The sequence below is a fragment of the Triticum aestivum genome, chromosome 7B (genome assembly GCF_018294505.1).
Source record: "Triticum aestivum cultivar Chinese Spring chromosome 7B, IWGSC CS RefSeq v2.1, whole genome shotgun sequence".
NCBI classification, from domain to species: domain Eukaryota; kingdom Viridiplantae; phylum Streptophyta; class Magnoliopsida; order Poales; family Poaceae; genus Triticum; species Triticum aestivum.
The window spans coordinates 13,256,425-13,269,091 of record NC_057813.1 but is presented as its reverse complement, the minus strand read 5'-3'; the positions used below and the strand labels follow the sequence as shown (position 1 = coordinate 13,269,091).

Below are 12,667 nucleotides of genomic sequence, written 5' to 3'. Positions count from 1 at the left end.
GATCCTTGGTGGTGTGTGTTTATTGATGGTTCCTTGACAAGAGAAAACACCATATATAGTAATTAATCTCTTGACATATACCTCAGAGGGATTTATCCATTTGAGGTTTGAAGAAAATATGGTGCCATCTTTCAGTAATTTCCGGAAATTATTTTGCCTTCTACCGCTACCAGAAATTTTGCGATCATATGGATGGTTCCGTTTTTTTTTTCCTTTTCCTCTTTTTCTTTGGGATATGGTTCTGTTGACTCCATTCAGGCTGAGGTGATGTTTTTCGAATTAAATCGCTCTCCGTCAACCATGCATGCATGTGTGGAAGGAAAAATTAGGGAGAATCTAGTGGAGAAATTTGATACGATCTCATCGTTGGAGAAGGAAAGCTTGGCGTTGATCTCAGATGCCTGTTTCCACTTAACAGGGCTATCAATGTTTTATTATTCTTATTATAGAGTTATCACTATCAGTGTGTTATTATAAACTAATTCTCGAAGCACATCAATAGCCTAAACTTGTGGTAATTGGAAGACTTGGAAGTACACAAACTGTAGCAACATTTAGTTTGTACTTATACACGAGTGATGCTGACGGAGGACAACAACTATCTGATCATAATTTGGAAGGTGCCTGAGACTTGAAGAAATATAGCAGCCAACCAATAATTGTTTATTTCTTTCACAATATACCACCAACAATTGTTTGTTTTTGACAATAGAGTGCCAACAATTGTTTGTTCTTTGAAACGCATGGACAATGTGCTATTATTGTAAGTTTCTACTCCACGTTTCTTAGTTGCCTTTGAACTGCAAAAACGTCTTATATTTTGGACATAAATAGTATAACAATTGAAATTTGAACTAAAATCACACTAATGAGCTACAAAACCCGTGAAGCTCATGGAAACTGAAGGATCTCTCTTTCGCGAGCTGGTAAATGAGTATTGGTCATACACATTAAATGGAAACATTTGGGAGAGATTCTTGATGGTGTGTGTTTACTGCTGCTGCCTCGACAAGAGAAAACACCACGTATAGTAATCTCTTATACATACCTCAGAGGGATCTATCCATTTGAGAAATCAAGAAAAATACGGTGCCATCTTTCAGTCATTTCCCGAAATTATTTTGCTCTCTACCGCTGCCTGAAATTTTGAGATCACTAGTTGAGTGCTTGTGCTTTGCCACGGAATAGCAAACTTACATGTTGCTCACCAACGTTGCCACATGAATTCTGTTTCTTTTTCTTCGTGATATGGTTCTGTTGACTCCATTCAGGCTAAGGTGATGCTTTTCAAATTAAGTCGCTCTCCGTCAACCATGCATGCATGTGCGGAAGAAAACAAATTAGGGAGAATCTAGTGGAGAAGTTTGATACGATCTCATCTCATTGGAGAAGGAAAGCTTGATGTTGATCTCATATGCCTGTTTTGACTGAACGGGGCTATTGGTGTTTTATTATTCTTATTATTGGTTTATTATCACTATCATCGTGTTATTATTAACAAATTCTCAATTATTTTTGGAAGCACATCAATTAGCCTAAAGTTGAGGTATTGGAAGTGCACAAACTGTAGCCACATTTAATTGTAGCATTTAGATTGTACTTATGCACGAGTGATGCTGACGGAGGACAACAACTATCTGATCAAAATTTGAAACGTACGTGAGATTTGAAGAAATATAGCAACCAACAATTGATATCTTTGACAATAGACTACCAACAATAGTTTGTTTTTTCCACGATTTGATTGTTTTTTCGACAATATACCACCAACAATTGATTGTTTTTTCCACGATATACCACCAACAATTGTTTGTTTTTTGACAATAGACTACCAACAATTGTTTGTTTTTCCATGATATACCACCAACAATTGGTTGTTTTTTGACAATAGACTGCCAACAATTGTTTGTTTTTTGAAACGCATGGGCAATGTGCTATTATAGCAAGCTTCTACTCCACGTTTTTGTAGTTGTCTTTGAACTACAAAAAGTTTTATATTTTGATACAGAGACATAGTATACCAATTGGAATTTGAACTAAAACCGCAACAATTATTATGAAATTTGAACTAAAACCATTGCAATTCTTATGGATCGGAGGGGTTTTATTTTTTAGGAAAAAACACTACATTTTTTAACACGGTAGAGACACTGACGACCATATATACGCACATATGCTCATCCCTATGAACATAAGCACGCACATCCTGCCCCTATGAGCACCTTCGACATACTGAGCCGGTGCATCATCTTGAGATTGACGAAATTGCCACGAACGGCTTCGTAGTCGATGTCAACGTCTTCTTCCACTGAACGCATATTGTCGAAAGGCTTGAAATAAATTCAAGTAAATGCGAGCACCAAAGTCATCAAGTCTCAACTGAATCCTTATGGGTCGGGGATACCACTGTAACCATCCAACCGCATGTGACATAAAAAAATCTAGGCGCGGGTTGGTTAAACAAAAATGATACTACATGTATTCCCCGAAGAGAAAAGTCAATCACCCCGTACACGTGTACGGTTACCAGGGTGGGTCGTCGCGGTCGGGAGGGTAGGCTGGCGGCGGAGAAGCGATGCGGGGCACGGCACGCGCGACAGCCACATCCCCGGGTGCCGGCTTGCCACTTTTCCACTTTTCATTGAATTTCGAGAAAATCTTTTGTTGCCCGCATACTTTTTAGTAAACTGAGTGTTAGCATGTGCTTCAGGGAGTGGCATTGAGCCCGTTGGGCGTGTCTGATGATTCTTCATGAGAAGTTCATCATGTTTCTCAGCCTGAAGTAAAGTGTATATGAGATGAGAACACTTTTTGTATTTTTGTTGACGGTACTGCTGTTGTAGTACTCTCATCGAGGGGTGGAAAGTGCACAAGGTCTTCTCAATAAGGTCTTCTTCGAAAATTGCTTGATTGCAAAACCTTAGTTTTGAGTTAACCTTGTGAACTGCAGAGTTATATGCTGCCACAAATTTGAAATCTTGAAACGTTATGAGGGACCATTCTCTCTGTGCTTCCGACAGCATAACTGCTCTTTGTTTGTCATATCTCTCCTTGAGAGAGTTCCACAAAACTAGTGGATCTTCTTCCATCAAATATTCCGACTTTAAATCCGGAAGGAGATGGTGCCTTAAGAAACTTAAAGCGGTATAATTGGCTGCCGTGGGGATTTCTCCGGCGCCTTCAATGGGTGTGATGATGGTGGAACCGAGTTTACGACTTTCAAGGGCTATCTTTGCATCCATAGCCCATGGTAAATAGTTACTACCATCTAGTTCAAGTTCATGAAATTCTCTGTTCATGACGCCAGCCATTTCCTTTTCTTGTCCTTCCCCGTGATGGCTTTATCTCTCTTTTTGCAGAGCAGTACTGATAACGTGTAAAAGTAAAAGTGATTGTACGAATGATCTGATGCTTTCATTGATGGAGAATCACATATTTATACAAGATTTGGGACGCATTGTAAAGGCGTCTGTACAAAGAGGCGCCTGTAGGGACAGATGCTTCTAACTATGTTTCCTAACGACGATTCGCTAAAAACACTTCGTCGATGTGAGGTCATTGCTATCAGCAGCTATTTATAAGAAGCAACAGAAGCTATCAAACTCTGCAAAAATGAAGCACTCTTCTGGACAGATTATGAACTATGTGACAGTTGATGCCTACAGGGTTGGGGAATTCCCGTACTGGTTCCACCAAACATGGACAACAACTATTCAACTTTGCATTGCTCTGGCAATTCTGTACAATGCAGTTGGTGCTGCAGCGGTCTCATCATTCGCTGTTATTGTTATCACCGTAGTTGGTAATGCTCCATTGGCGAAACTACAGAACAAATTTCAGAGTAAGCTTATGGAAGCACAAGATGTGAGATTGAAGGCCATGTCTGAGTCATTAGTTCATATGAAGATCTTGAAGCTTTATGCATGGGAAGCTCACTTCAAGAAGGTCATCGAGGGGTTGAGGGAGGTTGAGTATAAGTGGTTGTCAGCATTCTTGCTTAGGAGGGCATACAACAGTATCGTGTTCTGGTCATCACCTGTTTTAGTTTCAGCGGCAACCTTTCTAACATGCTATCTTTTGAAAATCCCTCTTGACGCTAGCAACGTCTTCACGACTGTAGCAACTCTGCGTCTTGTGCAGGAGCCAGTTAGATCAATACCAATTGTTATCGCAGTTGCAATACAAGCCAAGGTTGCTTTCACTCGGATATCAAAGTTTCTTGATGCACCTGAGCTGAATGGGCAAGTTAGGAAGAAATACCGTCTGGGCACCGATTATCCAATAGCGTTGAACTCATGCAGTTTCTCCTGGGATGAGAATCCATCAAAACCAACTCTAAAGAATGCAAATCTGGTGGTCAAAGCTGGAGAAAAGATTGCAATTTGTGGAGAAGTGGGATCAGGAAAATCAACACTTTTGGCTGCTGTACTCGGAGAGGTCCCAAAAACTGAAGGCACGGTATGCTTTTCTATTGCCTTCATCTTTTTTATGAAGTAGAAAATCAAATGGCTGTCAATTTGTGAGGTTGTGTACTTCTGTTATCCCTTTTGAGTTTTCTCATGCACGAAAAAAGCTGTTGCTCTTGTAATTTGTTGTTTACATTCATTATGTTCCTTTTTTTTTATCAGCTTGCGGATTTTGTATCATGATAAAATTTGCCATTGTACTGCAAGGACAAGTGCCATATTCATCGCACATTGGGCAACACAATATTGCTCTGTGTGGTTAAGAACCTTAAGTCGGCTAGTTTTCAATTCCTTTATCAAAGTACCGCCTGTTAACAACTGCATCTTGTTTGATTTCGCCAAGTTGTTATGATAATTTTGGTTGATAATAGTTGTCATCATAAAGTAGACTCGTTATTTCCTTTTCCGTAAGAACTTAACATCAGATCATTAATCTTTGTGTACGTATTTCAGATTCAAGTCTGTGGAAGAATAGCATATGTTTCTCAGACTGCATGGATCCAAACAGGATCTATACAAGATAATATCCTCTTTGGATCTTTGATGGACAGACAAATGTACCAAGAAACACTTGCAAGGTGCTCGTTGCTCAAGGACCTTGAAATGCTGCCATTCGGCGACCTTACTCAAATTGGGGAGAGAGGAATAAATCTTAGTGGTGGTCAGAAGCAGCGTGTTCAGCTTGCTCGTGCATTATACCAGAATGCCGACATCTATCTTCTTGATGACCCTTTCAGTGCTGTCGATGCCCATACAGCAACACGTCTCTTTAATGTAAGAATTGTATCAGTAGGAGCAGATTGTATTCCTATCTTATTATGAATTTGTGTAATAAACCTCTTACTTGTGTGACAGGATTATGTCATGGGTATTCTATCAGACAAGACTGTTCTTTTGGTGACCCACCAAGTGGATTTTCTACCCGTATTTGACTCCATTCTGGTCTCTCTCTCATGACTTAATATATTTTGTTTGTAGTGAGCTGTATATATGTCTGTCGATTTCATCTAAAACTAGTGATAATTTTTGGCAGTTAATGTCAGATGGGGAGGTTATTCGGTCTGCACCTTATCAAGATTTATTGTCAGACTGTCAAGAATTTAAATACCTTGTAAATGCCCATAAAGATACTACTGGTGTTTCAGATCTTAACAATATGGCCCGTCACAGAGCAAAGGATTTACCAATAAAGGAGACAGATGGTATTTATGGAAACAGATATATAGAGTCTGTGAAGCCATCACCAGTAGATCAACTGATCAAAACAGAGGAAAGAGAATCAGGGGACGCAGGTCTTAAGCCTTATATCCTATACCTGCGCCAGAAAAAAGGCTTCCTGTATGCCTCCCTTTCTGTCATGTCTCACATAATTTTCATAGCTGGGCAAATATCACAGAATTCATGGATGGCCGCTAATGTCCAAAATCCTGATGTTAGTGCACTGAAGTTAATTTCTGTGTACATTGTTATTGGAGTTTGCACGGTGTTCTTTGTGCTATCAAGATCTATATTCTTCGTTGTTCTTGGGATGCAGACTTCAAGATCCTTATTTTCCCAGTTACTTAATTCATTGTTCCGTGCACCCATGTCCTTCTTTGATTCTACTCCTCTAGGCAGGGTTCTTAGCCGGGTAAAAATTCTGAAACAAACACAACTATATAAACTACAGTTCAGTTTAACATTACAATGTTTTATAATAATGGATTAACCCTCCCCCCAACTTGCAGGTCTCTTCAGATTTAAGCATCATTGACCTTGATGTTCCATTTGCATTGATGTTTGGCTTTAGTTCCAGCTTAAATGCGTATAGCAATCTGGGGGTATTGGCTGTTGTTACATGGCAAGTTCTGTTTGTATCATTGCCAATGATAGTTTTGGCAATTCGGTTACAGGTAATCGTGTGGCCTTTTTCTGTGTAGTGAAACGCCTAAACCCCCTTTCTTTGGTTATTTCATTCACCAAGCGATATGCTGCTATTTTCACCTAGGAGGTAAAGTTCGTCTACTCTTTTCGTTTCACAATTCCCGTTGGCTGACATTTCATATGTTTGTTCATGCAGAGGTATTACTTAGCATCGGCTAAGGAATTGATGCGTATCAATGGCACTACCAAGTCTGCTCTAGCAAATCACTTAGGTGAATCGATCTCAGGGGTTATAACAAATACGTGCCTTTGAGGAAGAAGATCGTTTCTTTGCTAAAAATCTGGAGCTAGTTGACAAGAATGCTGGTCCGTACTTCTTTAATTTTGCAGCAACTGAATGGTTGATTCAACGTCTGGAAATAATGAGTGCTGCGGTTCTTTCTTCTTCTGCTTTTGTCATGGCTCTTCTTCCAGCAGGAACTTTTAGCCCTGGTATGTAGCTTATTCCAGGTACAAGCATCACATAATTGTTTCATGTGCTGCACATATTTATGCCAGCTTACAAGCTGTATGACGATTGATCACTGCATTCATCTGATTTGCAATGAATCGTTATTTGCACTGCAAAGGCTTTTTTTGTTTGTTTCCGTAGGCTCCTGGTATTAGGTGTTATGAAGGCTCTACTTCGTTATGAAAGCCTACTTTCTTTATCGAATAGAGTTACAGAATCCTTCTGCATAATGGTGAATGGCTCAAAACCCTAGTGGAGGATACCCAATTTTCCGTTTAGTAACACGTTATACGCTCAATGTCTATGTGCCACTGTCATTGTAAATATACATTTAATATGCACAGGATTATAAAGAAATCAACATTACCCTCAGAAAACTAATTACTTTTTACCATACTTGACACAGGTTTTGTTGGAATGGCATTGTCCTACGGCCTTTCCCTAAATAATTCTTTTGTTAGTTCTATTCAAAAGCAATGTGACCTTGCAAACAAAATAATATCTGTGGAACGGGTGAATCAGTACATGGACATTCGGAGTGAAGCAGCAGAAGTTATTGAAGAAAACCGACCAGCACCAGATTGGCCCCAGGTTGGCAGTGTGGAGCTTAAAGATTTGAAGGTAATCGAATATGAAATTATGCATGTATGCCTGACTAGGCGAAACCCTTCAAATATTCTGACAGATGTGTGTGGTTGATTTTCATTTGACAGATTAGGTATAGGGAAGATACTCCCCTGGTGCTACATGGTATCACTTGCAAGTTTCAAGGTAGAGATAAAATTGGCATAGTTGGTCGAACAGGAAGTGGCAAGACAACTTTAATTGGTGCATTGTTTCGCCTTGTTGAACCTGTTGAAGGGAAAATAATTATAGACTCTGTGGACATCAGCACAATAGGCTTACATGACCTGCGTTCACGTTTGGGCATCATCCCACAAGATCCAACACTTTTTCAGGGTACAGTAAGATATAATCTAGATCCTATTGGGCAGTTCTCAGATCAACAAATATGGGAGGTAAGCTGTGTAATATATCTACAATTCAGAACAGTAAGCACCTTATCTGATTGGGATGAATAAACTGATAAATGGGCCTGTCAAAAGACATGTTACCATTCTATTTTTATATGCCATACGTGCATTTGAAAAAAAAAACCCACTAAATTGGTTAATTCATATGCTGTTGGGTTGCAGGTTCTTGACAAATGCCAACTTCTTGAAGCTGTCCAGGAGAAGGAACAGGGATTGGACTCACTTGGTAGGAAACCTCACTGTTTATTTCTGGATTTCATTTTATGTCCCTAAGAAAATAGGATAACATACAATTCTGCTTCAGTCTTTTCATTTTATGCCCCTAACAAATTAGAATACATGCGCCAATAAATCAGTCAAACTGCTTGTAGTCCTAGGCGTATGGGTCGGATCGGTTTGCTAGCATGATGTCTGGAATTGTGTTCTTCATCGTACTAATTAATATCTTGCCATACAGTTGCGGAAGACGGGTCAAACTGGAGCATGGGCCAAAGGCAGCTCTTTTGTTTGGGGCGCACACTTTTGAAAAGGTGTCGTATCTTAGTTCTTGATGAAGCCACGGCCTCTATAGACAATGCAACAGATGCCGTCCTTCAGAAAACGATCCAGGCAGAATTCAAACATTGCACCGTTATTACTGTCGCACACCGTATACCAACAGTGATGGGCTGTGACATGGTACTTGCAATGAGTGATGGTATGTTCCTCTTATTGCCAACTTATTGGTTCTGCAGCATAGTATTCCATAGTAATGTGGGAAAGTAGCAGAGTATGACAACTTGTTGGTTCCGCAACCTATTGGTTTCTCTTATTGCCAACTTACTGGTTCCGCAACTTATTGGTTCCGCAGCATAGTATTTCATACTAATGATCTGCATACATTTCCAGGGAAAGTAGTGGAGTATGACAAGCCCATGACGCTCATGGAAACTGAGGGATCTCTCTTCCGCGAGCTGGTCAACGAGTACTGGTCATACTCATCGAACGGAAACGTTTAGAAGAGATTTCTTATGGTGTTTGTTCACTGCTGCAGTTTCCCAGGAGACATGCTAGAATCAGTTTCAGAAAAGGATATGCCGGCCTCGACAAGAGACCAAGAGAGATGCAGTAATCTCTTGACATACCTCTATTTGAGATGTGAAGAAATAACAGTTCAATTTCAGTTATTGCCTGGAAAATTCTTTTGCTATCAACCTGAAGTTGTGAGCTACATATAGTTTAGCTTATGCTCGTTGCTTATGCTCGTTGGGTGTTGCCACTCTTCAGAAGCGCCGATGCTGAATAGAATAAGCCCATGAGCATTTCTTTGCTCCAGCAATCAGATATAGAAGGCTATCTGAGAGGAATTTCAAATGTGTAACCCTGCTGTCAGCATCGAGAAATAAGGGATCGGAGGCTTACCGAGCGCTCTCAGAGCTTAGCGATTTCTGGCCGTTGGATCATTTTGCTTGATGCGTTTCAGACCGTTCGATCGATGCGGTGAAAGATTCTGGCCGTCGGATCGACCCACCGCGCCTATAGCAATGAATAGTTACTGCCCTCTCCCGGTCTCTCTCACTTCGCGGACTCGTTCCGGTCTCGCTGGCGTGTGGGGTAACCAGCAGATGGGGCCCGCATGTCATTTGCTTGGGCTGGGGCGTGTCCTGTGCGGCCCGTCGGCATGCTCGGCTGGTAAAAGATCCCATGCCACCGCCGAAATTTCCCTGCCCTGCCGAGGGTATTTTGGGGTTTTCCGGCGGTGGCACTGTGCGTGCTGTGCGCTGGTTGGATGAGGGAGTCCATGAGGTGGGGGGCACCCAGCGCGTCATCCTCTCTGCTCCTCTCCTTACTTCCCCCTCCTCTTTGCGCCCCACTTTCCTAACCCTAGCCCATTCCCTCGCCCTCCCCTGCCGCCGCCGCCGCCCGTTCCCTCGCCCTCCCCTGCCGTCGCATCGCCGCCTTCGCCGACTCGCCCTCCCCTCCTTCTCCCCAGCCGCCTCTTCCGCTCGTGCTGCGGTCGCCATCCGCCTCTTCCGCTCGCCCCGCGGTCGCCATCGAGGGCCTGTCGCTTGCGCCGCCGCTTCCCCGTCGAGCTCGCGCGTCACGCCTCAGGAGGAAAGGAAGCCCACGCTGCTATTCCCGGCGGAGCGCGCCTCACGCCGTCGACGGGAGGATGCCAGGTGGAGCTCCGTCATTGGATCTTCCTTGGCGGCGGGCCAGCGCCAAGGAAGGTCACACCGGGAAGCGGCTCATCCTCGGCGGCAAGCCAGTGCCGGATCTGGTGCCTAACGCCTGCATCTCACGCGTCACCAAGTCGCCGACGGGGGTGCTGTGCTGGCCGGTCGGAGGCCGAGCTCGCCTCGGCCACCAAGTTGCTGTCGGGGAACACAAAGTGCCTCGTTTGAGGACCTGGAGGTGAGCCCCCGTCAATTTTTTGCTTGCTTGCTGTTCACCTTTTTTTTGTAAACTGACGTACTGCACTCACTTGATACAGTTCCTTTGAGATCAGCTGATTGATAGTTCATAGTTCGGCCAGGCTTTAGGTTAATGCAAGTCTTCTAATGACGTCCCTCTTACAAAAAGCATACAGTTATCCAGCAGAGTCTACAAATCCGTAGTTGATGTCCTCTTGTGTGTTATGTAACTTCTGAAACAGCAGAAACTTATTAATTTTGAATAAAAGCCTCTAAGGAATACAAGTTAGGAATAAAAGATTGTTGCATCGAAGAGCAGTAGCACCTCCTTGTCATTGTCCATACCTGTTGATATGTAGTGCATGATCAACTACACTGCAAACATCTGCAAATATTACCCTTGGGTTAATCAATGTATATTTTACTCCAATTAGTCATACATCTTCCATTTTTTTGTTTACACATGTATGACATATGGTTAATCACTGTATATTTTACTCCAATTAGTCATACATGTTCCATTTATTTGTTGCTAGAGGTCGCTACAGCATGGATGTGAAGGGCATTGAAGCAAGGTGAGCCTCCGCCTCCCCCTCCCCATCTTGCCCATGAGGCCATGACCCCGCAATAGACGTGAGTTTTGAACATTTTCTCCTCAATTGTTTTATGACTGATCCTTTTTGGTGTCATCAGATGGTTTCATGCCCTCCTCTTGCAACAGATAAATTTAACCAATTACAAAGCTATAGAAAGTATTCATTTAGCATTAAAAACTTATACCTTTTGTTTTAGAGAATATTTGAGTATGAAGCAACGAAGGATTATTTTGTGCGCCCGTATACTCTGTAAAAGTTTGGCAATGTGCATTTTTTCATTTAAGAGTTCTACTTCTTGCAAGATAAGGCAAAGTGGCAAGCTTCTCCATTTGTATATCCATGTGTTTTTTCCTAGAAACGATGGCTGCATGTTTATGTTTTACTCCATGACTATAGTTTTACTCCATGACCACACTGTTTCTTGTAGGATCTAGCTACCTTGAGGTGACTTAGGATCATTGGTGTGTCATTTTTTTTTAGTTATTTTGTCGATCTGATTTTATGTTCTTCCTCAGTGAAGGCAGGTTAGAGGAAGTTGAATCAAGACTGTATGTTGCAACAACGTACCTAGGCATGTTGTATGTATTATCCTGCTGTTGGTGATTCAATGGCATTTTTCAGTTTTATTTGTAGTGAAACTCAATGGAGTGTTGAGAGCATTTTCCTGTGCATGTACTCATCTTGGCCGCCAAGTTTCCTAATACAAACTCATTCAACCACGTATATGTCTGCCCTGCACGCGGTTGATGTTTAGTTCTTTGGTTTTTGCATATGCAAATATGAATGTCTCTATCTCTAATGCTGTCGATTTCAAGGTATGAAAAAGCTTGAGACATTTGATTTTGGGTTAATCCCGGTTATGATCGTGCAGGCTTGATGTTCATATATGTGACTGTTGGCTATATGTACTCCTGTAGCCTGTTGTTGATCCCTGCATAGCTCCTTCATAGTTTGTTTTATATGTGCCCATACGGAGAAATTGTAAATGAACATAAATATATCTGTTTAAGAGCATTGTGTGTATTGGTCCTGCAATTAAATTGTGATGTCCTCTATTATAGATTCCTTCACTTCGCTACATACCTGTAGAAAGAGCAAATGGTGTATTGTATGAACTACTTGTCTCGGTTATATGGTTGGCAACCGTTGACTAATCTACTCAATCAAGTAGTTTACTCGGTTTAGCAGGTTTTTTCCATTTGGTTTACTCTCTCTGTATTCTTTGGGAGTATTTAGAATTGAACTATATTTTTATAGTAATTGATACTCACTGTGCCTCACGTGACAGCGCTATGTCTAGGAAGAGGAGGGCATGTTGAACCATCGGCGTCAGCTTCACCGTCATCCTCGGCATCGGTAATACGTCACTCCCAAGTCGTCTTTGTATCACTGCCAGGTACAATCCGGAATATAGATTGCTTGAATGGATGCACGTCTAATTAACTCCATAAATTTTGTTGTGGAAGAGTTCAATCATATAAAAGAAAGCATGAGTGAATATGATCCCTTATATCTCATGTTTTGGAATTTTCAATATGGACTAAATATGGACATAAATGAGTGAACAAAGAAGCTAAAATGTGCCTATATATATCCAAATTAGAAAATGCTAGAACATCTTATAAGAATGAGAGAATATCTTCTACTCTTTGAGTCATACTGAATGTTGGTTAAACTTCTTTTATCAGTCTGCCACCTCTACATTTTCATCTATGATATATATTCTATATTTGCGAGTTAGGTAAGACGGGGCAGGGGTGCAGTAGGCCGCACTTGCTACACCACCGGCCAAAGCATCTGTGCC

At 41.6% G+C, this 12,667-nt stretch overlaps 1 protein-coding gene and 1 pseudogene across 37 annotated transcripts in view; both read left to right on the top strand.

Moving 5' to 3' along the window:
- The first annotated feature begins 3,335 nt into the window (after positions 1-3,335).
- Positions 3,336-8,872, top strand: LOC123157553 (ABC transporter C family member 10-like; annotated as a pseudogene).
- A 794-nt stretch (positions 8,873-9,666) lies between these two features.
- The window catches only part of LOC123160669 (uncharacterized), an 8,098-nt gene continuing 5,097 nt past the window's right edge, over positions 9,667-12,667 (top strand). For 9 of the 37 annotated variants that reach the window (XR_006480303.1, XR_006480287.1, XR_006480319.1 and 6 more), the window contains exons 1-2: positions 9,668-10,268; positions 10,804-12,259. Coding sequence is in view for 1 of the 37 variants with exons in the window: in XM_044578497.1 (XP_044434432.1) it covers positions 10,027-10,268; positions 10,804-10,842; positions 12,152-12,182 (312 nt within the window). In the remaining 36 variants the exon portion in view is untranslated. Of the gene's footprint in view, positions 10,269-10,803; positions 12,662-12,667 lie in introns of those variants that run through there. The other 28 variants (XR_006480308.1, XR_006480304.1, XR_006480296.1 and 25 more) reach the window with 9 other exon arrangements.